Source organism: Grampus griseus (assembly GCF_964374135.1).
Source record: "Grampus griseus genome assembly, chromosome: 9".
Classification (NCBI taxonomy): domain Eukaryota; kingdom Metazoa; phylum Chordata; class Mammalia; order Artiodactyla; family Delphinidae; genus Grampus; species Grampus griseus.
Window position 1 is genome coordinate 81205823 of NC_139003.1, and position 19609 is coordinate 81225431.

Below are 19609 nucleotides of genomic sequence, written 5' to 3' on the forward strand. Positions count from 1 at the left end.
CTGCTGATGCAGGGGACACGGGTTCATGCCCCAGTCTGGGAAGATCCCACATGCTGCGGAGCGGCTAGGCCCGTGAGCCATGGCCGCTGAGCCTGCGCGTCCGGAGCCTGTGCTCCGCAACGGGAGAGGCCACAACAGTGAGAGGCCCGCATACCGCAAAAAAAAAAAACCCCAAAAAACAGCAACAGAGATTCTTAAAAAGATTTACTACAAGAAAAATGAGGCAGGAGAGAAAAAAATAAATAAATAAAAGGGCTTGACAACGTAATACTTAAATTTAAACCCTTATTTGTGAAAATGCCTCAAAGAATAATTTATTTTTAAAACCCTTAAGGTTCAAAGGGTATTTTCATATTACAAAAGCAAATAATGTGTGTGTGTGTTTGTGTATAAGGGCTGACCAAGTCAGACATAGGGAAGCTTTCTCTAAAGAACTGACCATTTACTTTAGATCCAAACTCTGATATAAGTAAATAAACAAGAGAGGGAAGAGTATCTTCATGTCAAAGGAATTGTATGTACAAATGCCTTGAGACAATATAGAACAAGGTAAGAAGAATTGAAAATCTAGTGACTGAAATGGAGAGATCACTAAGCAATATGACACAAAATGAATATTGAAAAGTAATACAGGTATTTTAAGAGTGCTGATCTTTGCCCTAAGGGCAGTGGGAATCCTTTGAAATATTATAAGCAAGTAGGTGTTTTAAATAGATACATCTGGTTGAGTGGAGAGAAATATTTGAAGGGGACAAAGGTAGAAGAGGTGTCAACAGATGCTGTGAAGGGTCAGAGTAAATATGTTGGGTTTTGAAGTCCAAAAGGCAAGATCAAAAATATTACTTATGTAGTACTCATATAACAATGGAGGAAGCAAATTTCTATATTTTATTGAGATATAAATTTTTAAAATATAATAATACTAAAAATTGGTTATAATTTTTAATACAAGTATACTAGTGAGAAGAATGGACATTCCTTTTTGGGAGGATAGAATTTCCTTTTAATGGTTGGAGGGGCTAAATAACTCAACATCAGTGAGTGGTTTTCCTTGCTTGGATAACAAATGAGCCACTCAGAATCTTATTTTGGTTGCAGCTTCATTCTGATTTATTTTTGTGAATAAAATCTGTCATCATGGGGTATTTTGTTATACATTTACCATTTTTTCTGACCATTGTTTTCCGGTCAAAACGGAATATAGTGATGAATGCTTAGTCTTCTTTTATACAGCATATTCCTTTATCAGCTATAATGCTTCTGTATAATAAGCATGATGCTTTGCAACATCTGTCGTGCCTTAAAAAAATCCACACTCCATCATACCTTAAAAGTGTGGCATTCAAAGTCCACATTTCTTTTCTTTTCTTACTTGGCCATGATGGGTAGGCATGGTAACAAAAAATAACATGGTGCTTGGAATGCTATTGTGACTGGATTACTGCAATTTATACTACGTGAAGTGATGAGAGCATCATCTATGGTCTCTATCTCTGTTATCAAATCTGCCAGCATAGCAAGAATGCAGCAATAGACGATGCAGAAACAAGTGGGTGTGTAAGTGTTCTGTTAATACTTGATAAACACTGAAATTTAAATTTCATGTGTCACAAAATATTACTCTTTCTTTTGATTTTTAAAAACCATTTAAACGTGCAAAAACCATTCTTTGATCGGAAGACCATATAAAAACAGGCAGCAGTGTAGATTTGACTCGTGGGCAGTAGTTTGAAGACCCATGGAGTAGAGAGAGGAAGGCCAGTTATCAAGATATTTCAGACTAGAAATGGTATAGTTTGGCCAAGGAAGGTGACAGAGGTAAAAATAAAAAGACATTCTTGAGATATTTAAATGGTAAATGAATCTGGTATTGAATTAACTATAAAGGAAGAGGAGAACTCTGAGGTTTATGATTTGCATAACTGGTTTGGAGATTCTCAGTTAGGATAGGAAAATCTAGAAATAGACCAAATTTGCAGGGAAAAATTATGAGTTCACTTTTGAACATTTCATGCTTCATATGCTTTTGTTATATCAAAGGAGAGATTTAAATAAGCAGTGGAACTCACAGGTCTTGCCTAGGTCTATACATGTTTTGTAATTGAAAACGCGAACTTGGATGAGATTACTCAGCTAGAGAATAGAGAATTAGAAGAAAGGAGAGCATAGGGCCAAACCCTGAGGAACTCCTACACTTAATTATGTAGGGAAGAAGCTCAGCCTGCCAAGGACAGCAAGGAGCAGCTCAAGTGGTGGTAGAAAAAAGAGAAAGTTGTACCCTGAATGGCAAAGGGAGAGAGTGTTGAAAGAGAGTGCTAGTGGTTAGTAGACTTGAATTCCACAATCAAGTAAGATGATGTTAAAATGTCCATTGCATTTAGTTAGTGATATGGGGATAATGAAACCTAATGAACCTACTGAGAACTGTTTTATTGGTATTATAAGGGGAGGAAGCCAGAACAGAGCAGAATTAGGAGATTGTGAAAATAAAAAGCATGTTTTAGAAATCTGCATATGAAACTGGAGAGAAGGCAATGGGAGAACTATTTTGGATTGAAAGCTTTGTCTGGTGCATTTGGTTTTAAAGGGAGACACCTGAGTAATTTTACAAAAAAGTGGGGATAATTCATTAACTTGGTGATTGAAGATACATGAAAGAGAAAGTAAAAGAGAGATGGGATCAAAGCCCAGGCAGAATTAATCCATCTAATCTGCTCATCTCAAAAATTTATATGTCTATATTTACATTTTCAATTTATTTTCATACTTAACAAATTCAAAATGCCTTGAAGCTTTGACTTTTCTTTCAGACTAGTAGCTCTAATCTCTGAAAAACAAGTAGTGAATTGAAGGTCCCAGTTTATTTGATTGTGTACCTGACAGAAATTTTCTTTATAATTCCAATTAAAATATAGTATTTTGAAAACACACTGTCATCCCTTGATTTAACACCCCACTTATATCAATGGACAGATCTACCAGACAGGAAATCAATAAGGAAACACTGGCCTTAAATGACACATTTGTGAAGATAAATTTAATAGATACATACAGAACATTCTATCCAAAAGCAGCAGAATACACATTCTTTTCACATGCACATGGGACATTCTCCAGGATGTGTCCATCAACAGAGGAATGGATAAAGAAATTGTGGTACACACATACAATGGAATATTACTCAGCCATAGAAAAGAATGAAATAGGGCTTCCCTGGTGGCGCAGTGGTTGACAGTCCGCCTGCTGATGCAGGGGACACGGGTTTGTGCCCCAGTCCGGGATGATCCCACATGCCGCAGAGCAGCTGAGCCTGTGAGCCATGGCCGCTGAGCCTGCGTGTCCGGAGCCTGTGCTCCACAACGGGAGAGGCCACAACAGTGGGAGGCCCACGTACCGCAAAAAAAAAAAAAAAAAAAGAACGAAATAATGCCATTTGCAGTGACACGGATGGACCTAGAGATTGTCATACTGAGTGAAGTAAGCTAGACAGAGAAAGACAAAAATCATATGATATCACTTATATGTGGAATAGTAAAAGAAATGGTATAAATGAAACTATTTACAAAACAGAGTCACAGATGTAGAAAACAAACTTACAGTTGCCAAGGGGGAAAGGGTGGAGGAGGGATAAGTTGGGAAACTGGGATTGACATATACACACTACTATATATAAAATAGATAACTAATAAGAACCTACTGTATAGCACTCTACTCAATACTCTGTAATGACTTATATGGGAAAAGAATCTAAAAAAGAGTGGATATATGTATATGTATAACTGATTCACTTTGCTGTACAGCAGAAACTAACATAACATTGTAAATTAACTATACTCCAATAAAAATTAATTAATAAAAAATACACATGTTCAATAATGATATTGGCTATGGCTGTGAATAAGTAACCTGAATCCCTTCATAGTTTTTTTCTTCCTTTCTCTCTTGATCAATGGGTAAGACTCTAGATAATCTCTCCCAAGCTCTCCTGCGCTCTCAGCCCTCTTCTGTGTCACACTGAGGGCCCTTGAGTCCTTTCTGTTTTCCATTCCCAGTGCTGGCTCTGTCCAGGATGTGAGGTGGTGAAAGGTGTGCACTCAAGGATTACAGACTAGGGTGGTAGCTAAAGGAGACTGCAGGTTATTTAGGAGTTGTTGGTTAATATTTGAAAAGCTGTAACAAGTATTTTGTCTGATATGAGAACTTAATGGCTCTTCAGGAACCATGCCAAGTTTGAGTTTCCCAGGCAGTTTTTCCAAAGGTACTGAAAATTTTAGAGCAGGGCCTATTGATTTGCAATGATATTTTTCTGCAAGAGAAAAAGCAAGCCTCAACTGTGTAAACATCAAAGAGAAATCAAATAAGATCGACAGTGAGTATTAATTGGGTCTGTCAGCATGGAGGCTTTTGATGACTTTTTGGAAAAAAATTTAGTGTTTGTAGTGGGGAAGAACCTCTAGTAGAGTAGACTAAAGACTGAGTGGGAGGTGAAGAAATATACAAAACTCTAGTAGAGAGACAGGGCCATAGCTAAAGTGAGCTTAGGGTTAGGGAGATTGTTTTAATGGATGAGATTTGAGCATGTTCAAATGGTAATACAAAGTAGACAGTAGTGAGGGAGTATTTGAAAGTGGGAGATAGAGTTAAGTTCCGGAGAAAGTAGAAGGGGAAACACCTCCCAGTGGACATGGATTATCATTAATAACAAGCAGTTTGCTCCTTTGACTATAAAGGGAGGGAAAATGGTGCAGATGTAAGCGGAACTATAGATCTTAAAAGAAAAAGTGAGCTATTACTAATCTAGTGGTTTCTCCTTACTCTGTGTTATAAGAAGAGAGATCTTCTATGGGAAGTAAGACAGATGGGAAGGAGTAATAGGTTTGGGGCAAAAAGCCGAAGTTTGAAATAATTTTTGTAGAAAGGTGAAGAATAAATAGAACAGGACTTGCTTAACAGCATTGAGGGACAAATACACTTTTTCCTCTATTAATTTTCTTTGCAATTAAATAGTTCAGGTTTATACATATGAAGTATCACAGAATCTGACTTTTGTCTAAATGTTGAAGAATTTAAAAAACCTTTTAAGTTCAGTTTTCTGATTGAGTCAAAGACAAGTATATAGATGCCAGTATTTGAGTCAAAGACAAGTATATAGACGCCAGTATATCTCTAGCACACATTTTACTTCATTCATTGTTCAGTTTAAAAGTATTTATTATATCTTAAAATCAGTTTTGTTTTTATTATTTACTTGCCCTTAAGAAAAAAAAAATTGGGGATTTGCAACTTGCTTTTTTTCATTATGTATTTCCCTACAGTACTAAGCATGGTACTTTCAACATAAGAGAATTTTTAGGGTTTTTCTTTTACATTTTGACTTACTCTTTCTGACAGCTATTTTACATCAGCCTTAGGCCTGTAGTTTGCTTTATCTTTTACTCTTACCAAAAACTTTTCTGCTTCATCCTTTGCTAGACACGAAGCCTCATGGTGGGATGAAAACTTGAGATATTATTTGCCAGGATTTGTTAAATTTGTTTCTTTTGGTTTTTAAAAAATTTACTTAAAGTTATTATGAAGTTTGGTCATGTTCTATCTTCAAGTTATGCTGAGGGCAGGATTTTGTGTAATTTTATTTCTGCCTGCTTTCTGTATTGCTTTTGGAGAAAATATTGGGAGATATGCTTTAAGGCAGCCACCATTATTTTATTATCTCACTATCTTCACCTACACTGACATTTCCTGGTCACTCACTTTAAATGTAATTACATTAGAAAAACAAAGATCAATTAAATTTAGTTGGGTAATCTGTTAAAATTTAAATTTATTAAGATGTATAAATTTGGTCCATAAATGTATGTGTGTAAGAAATAGAAGATTTTAAAGTGCCTGATTACACAGCTTGTGTTACTCTATTTCAAACTCATACCTATGGATTGTAATAAAACACACACACACACACACACACACAAGGCACAGAAAACATCAGAGAACAAATAAAACAATTAACCTGAGTCTTTCCTTAGGTCACTCCATCCATGTTGCATTGTAGTTTGAGTTTTTTTTACCCATGGTCAAGGGTATGGGGAGATTTTAGAAGGTGTGTGAAAGATGGAGGTCAATCACAGATGTCCACAAATGTGTGTCTGTAAGAAAGAGTTCCTCCACGCATAGCCCCATCAGGCCTAGAAACTGGAGTACAGGAATCTATTTTGAGGTTACTTGGCTGGCTTCTCCTGGGGCAATCTGTCAGCATATATGTCATGCTCTTTTTGTTTAGGCTATAGTTGCCATAGACAGTGCTAGGAAGTAAGGAAAAGCACTCTGTAGGAGCAGGAAAAATGGCAGGAAGCCAAAGGGAAAAATACAAAAATAGATCACTATCTTAAAATATTATCCCAGGCCTATCATCCAATCTACAATTAGTTTTGTTTTGTTTTTATTATATAAAGAACTAATGAAAGCATCATATATGTTAATTTTTGATACATGTTGATTTTTACTTCACAGCTACCTTAGAAATTGATGAGGACTATCCATTATATCAGTCAATTTATAGAGTGACAGCCACAGATGAGGGCTCTTTAAATGGTAATGTACTGATGGTAGGTGGTGATCATTGTGTGAGACACATATATCGCTTTGGCATGCACTAGAATGGCAAACACATACGTAGCCAAGGTAACATGGGATATAAGTCTTACAGATGAATTTGAAACTAATCCGCTAGGAAAGAAGAACAATTTCTGATATTTCCATGAGAAAAATAAGGAAAGCATTGTTGGGAAGATTTTTCTGAGTACATTGCTATGCTTTGGAGATATTTTTCAAGAGTGGTTAATATATTTAATTTGATAATTAAAGAAAGCATAATGAAGCTGACAACCACTCTAATGCGATATTCGTGTTAATGTTGGAAATAGCATTTTTATAAGAAATTTTCTTAATGAGTATAAGAAAATTATACAACTTCTAATGGAGGTGGGCAACTGCAAGAAAGACATCAATGCTGAGCTGAAACTGGGGCTTTGTCTTTTGGATTCTATTCAGAACTGTTCCACTTGGCTAGCTATTTCAATGTCACATGTGAATGTGATTATATTTTTTTGATGTTTCAGTATCCTAATTACTAGATATCTAACTATAAGAGACTTGCTTTTCTCATAATTGATTCATGATTGTAAAGTCTCTTAGAGATTTGGCAAAATAAAAAGAACCCATAAAGCTCTAAATGGAGAATTTAGCAGTACATTGGACTACAAAAGTCAGCATGCTTTCTCTGCAGCTGTTCTTTTTAAACATGTATTGAAAGAGTTTACTTCTAATTTGGTAATTCACAGTATGAAGTAAGGAGCACTGTATGGGGGTGAAATAATGGCGCTTCAGGTAACTTGGGTCAAGTTAGGAATTAACACTAACTAGCGGAGTAATCCTGGGGAAGTCATTTAATCCCTCTCGCCCTTGATTTCCAGTTAACCTCCAGTGATATATGGGCTGTTGTCAGTCAAGGTACTCAAAAATCCCTGCTCGAAAATACTTTGTTGTAGACCAGCCAGTATGCAATTTGTATGAAATTGTTAATAAATATGAGACTTTTCCTAATAGACGATGTCCTTCCAATAGGTTAAAAAATAACCTATGTTAAAAAAAAAAAAAACCTATGGTCCAGCTGAAAATAGTTATTACCAGTTCTGTCATTTGCAGGAAAAAAGCGCAGCAGGTGTGTTTTAAAATTTAGTGTTTTGGGAAATAGTTACATTGCTAAAGCTTGATCCTTATCAAATTAAAAAAATATGCAGTTATAATTGAACTTTAATCAAATTTTACCTCATTTCAAACTACATTTTTTTCAGATACTTTTGAGAATGATTCATCTACTCTCACCTCTTCTCAAACATGGTGGAAAATAAATAGAAAGTGCAATCAAGAAGTAAGATAAATTATAAACTGTATTCAACTGTATTAATATTTGCAATTAGTTTATATCATTATAATTCTTATTTTGTTTCTAAAAACTCAAACAGTGAGTTTATTTTGTACATTCTTTCAGAGATGTATTAATTTGCAGAACCAAATCTAATTTTTAAAAAAAGTTCTCTTAAAGGAATGTATATAGTGTTATGCAGCTCTGTAAAAATATAGCAAATCTTTTGGTTGTGTTAATAAGCTAAACAACTCTTACTTTTCCTGTATTCTACATCAGTATATTTCAATGGTTTTAATACAGGCTTAGATAATAAAGAAAGAGAGAAATTAATCAATGTAAAAATAAAGAACTTTCTATATATTTGCTCCATTATTGTATCTGAATGATCTTCCAAATACATTTTCATTTATTTTAGTGCGATTAATGTATGCTTTATTTTTCTAGTACTCCATTGAGACACAGTTATCTGGACCAAAGAAAGGAGCCAGTTCTTTTGGAGTGGATTCTGTAAGTGGCATTGTTAGTGTGAGAGGCAATGATCCCTTGGGCTTTGAGGCTGGATATCATGTAGTTAATATATTTATTTATTATTCTGCAAAGAATGACAAGAATCTTTCATAACTGAACTCTGCCTGAAAGATTAAACAGATTATTATTTTAAAGGAAGAGTAATATTTTGTGATTCATTAATGAGGATTAGTGCAGTTAACCAAATATCTAGAACCAGTCTTGGTGGATATCAAAACATAGAGATCATGTCTTAACTTTTTAGATCTATCTAAAGAAGTTTCAGAAAAAAAAAAGACTTTTAAGTAGCTTTCTAATTAGGGAAAACTAAATCATTAAATTTAAAAAATTTCTGAACATCACATGGGAAGAAATTTAAAACAGTCAAGTTGTGGTATTGAAACAATTTATACTCTGCCCTACTTAGAATGACAAAACACATAGGTAGCCAAGGTAAGATGGGGTATAAGCCTTTCAGATGAATTTGAAACTAATGAGGCAGGGAAAAAGAACAATTTCTGATATTTCCATGAAAGAAAGAAGGAAAGCATTGTTGGGAAGATTTTTCTCAGTAGAGAATGACATGTTAGTAGGAACAATGACTGGAAAGAAAACAACTAGAGGGCTATTGAGATAACCTGTACACACAGAAATGGAGTGTGAAATTTAAGAAATAAAGGGATAAATTATTATTATTACTGGCATTGGTAAAACATTTCCACTTTCAGAAATCCTCCACATGTATTATTTCAATAAGGTGGTTGAGAAAATAGTCATTAGAGAGCAAATGCAAGAATTTATAGAAAAAATAGAGGATGTGCTGCTGAATAGATATTTAGGAGAAAGAGTATTTATAACTAAAGATGATCTCAGCCTTCTAGCCTAAAAGAACTTAAAGGGTAGAAGAAAGCCAATGACTTCTATTTCAATTTCAATCTGGAAATGTTAAATGTCACAGAATGGGGAAGAAGCCAATGATACATATCTTTTAAGCAATTTGAGTGTTAGGACTACAATGTGAGGTCAATATGAGCTTAAAATTAAAATTAGGTGGGAAAAATGGAGATTGTGCCTATCAGCTACCTACGTATTTAAGCAGTTCAGCTCCATACTTGTGCCCATTCCCTGCCTCACTTCCCTTGCTTACCTTGACTCACACATTCAACCAAACTTGGTAAGTCCTTTAAGACTTACTTACTTCATCTTTCTACTACATAGCTAACCTATAAATTTTATGACATTTTATAAAAGAAATTTAAATACGCTCATTGTCAGCCCCTCACTCAGCACAGGTTCTTGTACATTGTAAGGGCTTTCTTAACGTCTGCTTAAAACGTCTGCTTAAAAACGTTTTAGTGGATACCTTACTGTCTCAGGGTGTTTTTTTCTTTTCAGAAGGACACTTACTGATATGTCTGAATAAATAATATTTAAAGGGTGAGATGTGTGACAGGATGATGGGGAAAATATTTGAGATCAGATGACATTCTAAACTCTTTTCAGAAATTACCTCCTGTTCTGATCGCAAAGAGTGATCATGGTCCTGTTTCCAGGGGTTAGCATTAAACAGTCTGCTTTGTGAATGGTTTCAGTGCATTGTACTTTCAGTTAATAATTGAATCTGTAATTCATTCATTTTTTTGTTCAATTTAGTCTATATTTAGGCATGCAGCCAAGCTACACAGACCTTTGAGACTTAATGGCAAATGACATGAAGCTATTTTGAAATATACAACTAATCTAGTTAACTAAGAAAGCACTTATATTTCTTCAGTTGCCTAGAAGACAATTAAAACACTATATTTAATTGGAGAACACTACAACAACAAAAAAACCTAACAGGAGACATATAAAGATACACATGTATTACTAAATAGTATATTGTAAAGTTTTTTAAAAAAACTCTTTTCCAGGTTTTCCAGCTTACACTGAGAGCAACAGATACAACAGGTCTATTCTGTCAAGGGACACTAATTATCATGATTAGAAACATAAATGATGAGAAGCCTCAATCTGAGTAAGCATATTTAAAGTGTAACCATAGAGAATGGCTAACTAAACTTTTCACACATACTGTAAATAATAATAATAAAGATTATATAGCTACATAAAAATATTTTATTGTTATATTAAAATATATTACTATATACATAAGTGATACATATGCTGATAGAAAGTAAAATATATGTCAGAAAATATTGGTAAACAAATATAGAAGTGACCAATATCATAATATGATATGGTGAAAAGATTTTTGTGTGTCTTTTTGTTTTCTTCCCCAAAGGTTTTGTAAAGTTGTGTTGCTTTTAAATAAATATATTAATTTTAAACAATGGGAAAAGTAGACCTTAAAATGTAGTTTAAGGTGTTTAATTTAAATTACTTTACTTCCATACTCTGAGATATAATTGTAGCATTCAAAAACATTTTCAGATTACGAATGTCTGTTAGATGTTTTTCTATACTTCAAAATGTAGTAATCAAATACATTACTACAATCTAAGAAAAATTAAATACTACTTAGATTGATGAAGAGAAAAAGAAAGATTGTAGTATTCAAATTATTTTCCTTCCACCCCTAAGTTATATCTTGACAGATAACTAAGGAGAGTAACATTGTTTGAATCCCCAAATTCATTTTTATATTATCTGAACAAGAGAAGCAAATACGGAGCTTAGTTTTTCTCCTATTTCTGGGGATAGTTACTCTACCTGTCCTACTACATTTGTGGCAGAGGTGCTGCCAACTTCTTAAAATAATTTTTTGTCACCTGCATGCCTACTATAAGCATAAACTTATTGCCTTTACTTATTTAGTAGAATTCAATGCTAGATAATATAAGCAATACCAAAATAACTAAAATATTGGTATGGCCCCCAAATATTGTTTTCACTTCTTAAGAGACACAGTGTGTTAAATTACAATTAATGAAACAGAAAAGGAAATGATTCAAAGTGGTCCAGAATGTAAATACTGTGAGTTATATTGTATTATGGTATAAAGGAGAAACCACACTGTAAAGGAGAAACCACATTAGACTGTGGTGGCCAAGAAGGTTGCTCAGAGGAATGGCCTCACCCACTCACCTTCCTTTTCCTTTAACTTCCTTGAACCTCTCTCCCAAGCCCAGATTTAGCCTGTCCTTCCCTTTAAAATGTGTAGCAAAGTTATGGTATCTATCACACAGCACTACAGTTATTTATATCTGTGTTCACTTCTAGCAGTGAGATCTAAAGAGCAGAAGCCAGCTTATTCTTATGCATATAAACTGGAATAACATATTGTAGGTTACGGATAAATGTCTGATGCTTGAATGGAAGGTTGAATAAGAAAGAAATTTAAGTTTCAGAAATGTTCTGGAAATTGATCAGGGACTTGAAATATACTTTAAAGAGATGAACAATAAATTTAAAATAAATGTCCTGATAACTTGGTTGTCCAAACTTGTCCAAAGTTATGACTTTGGACAGCATTTCATCATACCAGATAAGATGAAAATGAATATATTTAATCCCTTATGTTCAATTGCCAACTATTCCATACATTTGGTATTTAGAATAATAGAGGTGCACTATTTCAATGTTTTCCAGTTTTCATCTCTTTGATGTTATGCTATCTTTCATGTCTCGCATGATGCCAGAGACTAATGATTAAAAATTAATGCTTATGCAAAAAAGTTACATAACTTTGTGCCAGAAATGGATTTTCTCAACATTTGAATACTTTTGGAACTCTTAAATTCTTGACAAGATGAAGGTAATATTATCACAAATCCAAAAGATTCTTTGCACGTTATCAGAACTGAGCAGATATGTGCATACAAATCTGCATTTGCAACATTTTTTCATCAACATTTTCTTTTTCTTTAGACCTTTTTGTCTGAATTCTATTAATGTAACTGAAGAAAAACCTGTTGGAGAAATTATAGCAAGAGTAATACCAACAGATCGAGATGAAGATGGCGGCATCACTTATACCTTTAGATCACAGCAGGAAAAGTTTGCTTTGGACCCCTGTAAGTTTTAAATACATAGCTCTAGCTGTCTTCATTTAAGCATTCACTATCTAATCTCGGCATTTCCTTTAGACTTTGGGCGAGTAAAGCTACCCTTTCAAAATTAGATTAAATATGGAGAAGGAAACACCAAAAATGTGTGGCATTTGGACAGTTGCTATTTTCCTACTTGTAAAAATGAACTTCTTGTGAAATAACGTCTGTCACAGTAACTTATTTTTATAACTGGCTATTGGCTTTCAGAGGCAATCAGTACAATGCTTCTGTGAAATCCTTGTAAACTATAGGACAGATAAGTCATATCTAACTCCTTAATTTCATTTGTGAAAATCGGAACATTTCCTTAATAATTATATTTTGGACACTTGATTATGGATATATTCCTGCCTATGGGTACAGAATTACTATTCTGAAATATTATTTTCCTATGGCTTGTCACAGTACTTGAGTTAACTGTCCAGCATTCAACCAGAGAGAAAAAAAAAAAAAACACCAGCAACACAACTATGAGAGCTTCTTAAGCAGACTCTGTAAGGCTGTTGTCTCTGTGTCTAATGCCAGAGCTTGAGGTCCACAAGCCCAGAGGTCAGGAGGGAAGATGAATATAAAGTGGGAGAGATTAAGGGCAGACCAGACACACAAGCAGGCTGTGGACCCTATGAGAATGCACTAAAACCCATGTCTGTCTTGTTGCTGCTGACCTTGATAGTGAGGGTATCCTGCAGAAGCTGGGGCCTTTCATTATAAGGCTGAACACATACACCTGTTCTAGGAGCCAGAGAAGTTGAAAGAGGATCCAGAGGTGGATAGAGCAGCTGCAGAGCCAGCTGCTACTTTACACCAATGATGAGATAGCAGACCAGCAAAAACATATGTAAGAAATGAAATGTCTGCTGCTAACTTTCAACTCTCCCAGTCAACCGAGATTCTCCCTTGGAAGCACCAGGGATGAACAGTCATTTCTGTCTTCACAAATTTTCCTAAGTTTGACCCTTGAGCTCATTTTTCATCTTTCTATAAAATATATCTCTTATATGTGGAATCTAAAAAAAGGGTACAAATGAACTTATCTACAAAACAGAAATAGAGTTACAAATGTAGAAACAAACTTATTATTACCAGGGGGTAAGGGTGGGAGGGATAAATTGGGACTGGGATTGACATATACACACTACTATATATAAAACATAACTAATAAGTACAGGGAACACTACTCAATACTCTATAATGGCCTATATGGGAAAATAATCTAAAAAAGAGTGGATATATGTATATGTATAACAGATTCACTTTGTTGTACACCTGAAACTAATACAACATTGTAAATCAACTATACTACAATAAAAATTAGTTAAAAGAAGAATTAGTTAAGTTGGATGGCAGAAACAATACATGATTAGGATTTTAACATAGTTTGGCTAGTTTTTTCAGGCTCAAAAACACTAATAACTCTATTATTATAATTAAAATCAAATACTGTGGTCTGGTACTTTTAAAGTCAAGATGCTACCTATGCTTGGTAAATCCATAAATTACAATGTAGAGATTTGGAGGAAAATATGATGAAACCATTTATAATATTAAATTATATTTTAAAGATAAGTATAAAGCAAGTGGGCATTTTTAAACAAATATTTTCAATGATTGTAGAGCTGCTAAACATCACTTTCCTTATTCACTAAAAGTGTACACTATTAAATGAATTAAATTACCATCAATATGAATAAATTAATATATGCTTAATTATTTGAGTTTGGTAATTTTTCTTTATTTATTTCCATTAGTTACAGGCATAATCACTCTTCTTCAGCCTTTGAATCTTGACAACCCAAATAATTCTAAAACCTATTCTTTGGAAATTGAGGCCATAGATAATGGGAATAATACCAGTACCTATAAGTTTACAGTGTTTGTGGAGGATGCAGACAATCCTATTGTCTGTGACTCGAGTTTTTCAATAGGAGCAGGTAAATTACAACCTTCTATTTTACTGATAACATTCATGAAATGAAAGAGTAAGAAAATTTTAAAATAAAATTTTTAATAATAACTAAAGTTTTATTTTTTAGTTTTAATAAAAGAGAAGTAAAAGAACTCAATAAAGTGAGAGATATACTCTTACAAAGAAAAAATACAGAGTTGGTATGATTTAAAATAACTTTCAAATAATTATTTCTTTGTGTGGAAGATTGGGTATAGGAATAGTTACAAAATTATTTTGTTTATCTCTAACATATCAATTAACAGGTTGCTTAACAAGTTGTCATATGTGTGAAAATCTAAACAATAAAATACAACTTTTATCTTCTAGATTGACCAAGACTTAAAAATAACAGGAAAAAAGTCAGTGCTGGCTAAGGTATAAAGAAATTAACACTTACAATGGAATACTACTCAGCCATAAAAAAGAATAGAATTTTGCCATTTGCAGCAATATAGATGGACTTGGAGGGCATTATGCTAGGTGAAATAAGTGATATAGAAAAAGACAAATACTGTATAATATCACTTATATGGGGAACTGAAAAATACAACAAACTAGTGAATATAACAAAAAAGAAGCAGACTCACAGATCTAAAGAACAAACTAGTGGTTAGCAGTGGGGAGAGGGAAGGCGGAAGGGAGGAAATGTAGGGGTAAGGGACTTAGAAGCACAAACTAGTAGGTATAAAAGAAGCTACAAGGATATATTATACAACATGGAGAATATAGAAAATATTTTATAATAACAATAAAAGGAGTATAACCTTTAAAAATTGTGAATCAGAGAGGAACCAAGATGGCGGAGTAGAAGGATATGCTCTCACTCCCTCTTGCGAGAACACCAGAATCACAACTAGCTGCTGGACAATCATCGACAGGAAGACACTGGAACTCACCAAAAAAGATACCCCACATCCAAAGACAAAGGAGAAGCCACAATGAGACGGTAAAAGGGGCGCAATCACAGTAAAATCAAATCCAATAACTGCTGGGTGGGTGACTCACAGACTGGAGAACACTTATACCACAGAAGTCCACCCACTGTAGTGAAGGTTCTGAGCCCCACATCAGGCTTCCCAACCTGGGGGTCTGGCAATGGGAGGAAGAAACAGACTCTGAAGCCTAGTGGGAATTGATAGTAGGACTTCAACACGACTTGGGGGAAACAGAGACTCCACTCTTGGAGGGCACACACAAAGTAGTGTGCACATTGGGATGCAGGGTAAGGGGCAGTGACCCCAGGGAAGACTGAACCAGACCTGCCTGATAGTGCTGGAGGGTCTCCTGCAGAGGCGGGGGGTGGCTGTGGCTCACTGTGGGGACAAGGACACTGACAGCAGAAGTTCTGGGAAGTACTCCTTGGTGTGAGCCCTCCCAGAGTCTGTCATTATCCCCATCAAAGAGCCCAGGTAGGCTCCAGTGTTGGGTTGCCTAAGGCCAAACAACCAACAGGGAGGGAACGCAGCCCCACCCATCAACAGTCAAGTGGACTAAAGTTTACAGAGCTCTGCCCACCAGAGCAACAGCCAGCTCTACTCACCACCAGTCCCTCCCATCAAGCCTCTTAGATAGTCTCATCCACCAGAGGGCAGACAGCAGAAGCAAGAAGAACTAAAATCCTGCAGCCTGTGGAACAAAAACCATATTCACAGAAATATAGATAAGATGAAAAGACAGAGGGCTATGTACCATATGAAGGAACAAGATAAAACCCCAGAAAAACTAAATGAAGTGGAGATAGGCAACGTTCCAGAAAAAAAATTCAGAATGATAGTGAAGATGATCCAGAACCTCAGAAAAACAATGGAGGCAAAGATGGAGAAGATGCAAGAAATGTTTAACAAAGACCTAGAAAAATTAAAGAACAAACAGAGATGAACAATTCAATAACTGAAATGAAAAATACACTAGAAGGAATCAATAGCAGAATAACTGAGTGAGAAGAATGGATAAGTGACCTGGAAGACAGAATGGTGGAATTCACTGCTGCAGAACAGAATAAAGAAAAAAGAATGAAAAGAAATGAAGACAGCCTAAGAGACCTCTGGGACAACATTTAACACACCAACATTCGCAATATAGGGGTCCCAGAAGGAGAAGAGAGAGACAAAGGACCAGAGAAAATATTTGAAGAGATTATAGTCGAAAAATTCCCTAACATGGAAAAGGAAATAGCCACCCAAGTCCAGGAAGCGCACAGAGTCCCATACAGGATAAACCCAAGGAGAAACATGCCGAGACACATAGTAATCAAATTGGCAAAAATTAAAGACAAAGAAAAATTATTGAAAGCAGCAAGGGAAAAACGACAAATAACATAAAAGGGAACTCCCATAAGGTTAACAGTTGATTTCTCAGTAGAAACTCTACAAGCCAGAAGGGAGTGGCATGATAAAGTGATAAAAGGGAAGAACCTACAACCAAGATTACTCTACCCAGCAAGGATCTCATTCAGATTCTATGGAGAAGTCAAAAGCTTTATAGACAAGCAAAGGCTAAGAGAATTCAGCACCACCAAACCAGCTCTAAAGGAACTGGTTCAAGGAAAAGAACTTTAGAACACTAAGGGAAATTTTCTAAGTGGGAAACACAAGAGAAGAAAAGGATCTACAAAAACAAACACAAAACAATTAAGAAAATGGCCATAGGAACATACATATCGATAATTACCTTAAATGTGAATGGATTAAATGCTTCAACAAAAAGACACAGGCTTGCTGAATGGATACAAAAACAAGATCCATATATATGCTGTCTACAAGAGACCCAACTTCAGACCTAAGGACACATACAGACTGAAAGTGAGGGGATGGAAACAGATATTCCATGCAAATGGAAATCAAAAGAAAGCTGAGGTAGCTATACTCATATCAGATAAAATAGACTTTAAAATAAAGAATGTTACAAGAGACAAGGAAGGACACTATATAATGATCAGGGGATCAATCCAAGAAGAAGATATAACAACTATAAATATATATGCACCCAACATAGGAGCACCTCAATACATAAGGCAACTGCTAACAGCTATAAAAGAGAAAATCGACAGTAACACAATAATAGTGGGGGACTTGAACACCTCACTTACACCAAGGGACAGATCATCCAAAATGAAAATAAATAAGGAAACAGAAGTTTTAAATGACACAATAGACCACATAGATTTCATTGATATTTATAGGACATTCCATCCAAAAACAGCAGATTACACTTTCTTCTCAAGTGAGCATGGAACATTCTCCAGGATAGATCACATCCTCAGTCACAAATCAAGTCTTGGTAAATTTAAGAAAACTTAAATCATATCAAGCATCTTTTCTGACCACAACGCTATGAGATTAGAAATCAAATACAGGGAAAAAAACGTAAAAAACACAAAGACAAACACATGGAGGGTAAACAATATGTTATTAAATAACGAAGAAATCACTGAAGAAATCAAACAGGAAATCAAAAAATACCTAGAGACAAATGACAATGAAAACACGATGATCCAAAACCTATGGGATGGAGCAAAAGCAGTTCTAAGAGGGAAGTTTATAGCTATACAAGCCGACCTCAAGAAACAAGAAAAATCTCAATTAAACAATCTAACCTTACACCTAAAGGAACTAGACAAAGAAGAACAAACACAACCCAAAGTTAGCAGAAGGAAAGAAATCATAAAGATCAGAACAGAAATAAATGGAACAGAAACAATGAAAACAATAGCAAAGATAAATAAAACTAAAAGCTGGTTCTTTGAGAAGATAAACAAACTTGATAAACCATTAGCCAGACTCATCAAGAAAAGGAGAGGACTCAAATCAATAAAATCAGAAATGAAAAAGGAGAAGTTACAACAGACATCACAGAAATACAAAGCATCCTAAGAGACTACTATAAGCAACTCTGTGCCAATAAAATGGACAACCTGGAAGAAATAGACAAATTCTTAGAAAGGTATAACCTTCCAAGACTGAACCAGGAAGAAACAGAAAATATGAACAGACCAATCACAAGTAATGAAATTGAAACTGTGATTAAAAATCTTCCAAGAAACAAAAGTCCAGGACCAGATGGCTTCACATTGAATTCTATCAAACATTTAGAGAAGAGCTAACACCCATCTTTCTCAAACTCTTCCAAAAAACTGTAGAGGAAGGAACACTCCTAAACTCATTCTATGAGGCCACCATCACCCTGATACCAAAACTAGACAAAGATACTACAAAAAAATAAAAATACAGACTAATATCACTGATGAATACAGATGCAAAAATCCTCAACAAAATACCAGCAAACAGAATCCAACAAATTAAAAGGATCATACACCATGATCAAGTGGGATTTATCCTAGGGATGCAAGGATTCCTCAGTATATGCAAATCAATCAATGTAATACACCATATTAACAAATTGAAGAATAAAAACCATATGATCATCTCAATAGATGCAGAAAAATATTATGACAAAATTCAACACCCATTTATGATTAAAACTCTCCAGAAAGTGGACATAGATGGAAACTACCTCAACATAATAAAGGCCATATATGACAAACCCACAGCAAACATCATTCTCAATGGTGAAAAACTGAAAGTATTTCCTCTGAGATCAGGAATGAGACAAGGATGTTCACTCTCACCACTGTTATTCAACATAGTTTTGGAAGTCCTAGCCATGGCAATCAGAGAAGAAAAAGTAATAAAAGGAATACAAATTGGAAAAGAAGAAGTAAAACTGTCATTGTTTGCAGATGACATGATACTATACATAGAGAATCCTAAAGATGCCACCAGAAAACTACTAGAGCTAATCAATGAATTTGGTAAACTTGCAGGATACAAAATTAACGCACAGAAATCTCTTGTATTTCTACACACTAATGATGAAAAATCTGAAAGAGAAATTATGGAAACACTCCCATTTACCACTGCAACAAAAAGAATAAAATACCTAGGAATAAACCTACCTAGGGAGAAAAAAGACCTGTATGCAGAAAACTATAAGACACTGATGAAGGAAATTAAAGGTGATACCAACAGATGGAGAGATATACCATGTTCTTGGATTGGAAGAATCAATATTGTGAAAATGATTATACTACCCAAAGCAATCTACAGATTCAATGCAATCCCTGTCAAATTACCAATGGCATTTTTTACAGAACTAGAACAAATCATCTCAAAATTTGTA

The 19609-nt window shown here is 34.9% G+C and overlaps 1 protein-coding gene across 1 annotated transcript in view; it reads left to right on the plus strand.

The window, feature by feature from the left end:
- The window catches only part of LOC309827169 (cadherin-23-like), a gene marked incomplete at both ends in the record, with an annotated part of 116097 nt that overhangs the window by 19462 nt on the left and 77026 nt on the right, over window positions 1-19609 (plus strand). The window contains 5 exon segments of the mRNA XM_082661711.1: window positions 6508-6602; window positions 8369-8491; window positions 10345-10448; window positions 12302-12447; window positions 14232-14414. Of these exon segments, the coding sequence (XP_082517837.1) occupies window positions 6508-6602; window positions 8369-8491; window positions 10345-10448; window positions 12302-12447; window positions 14232-14414 (651 nt within the window).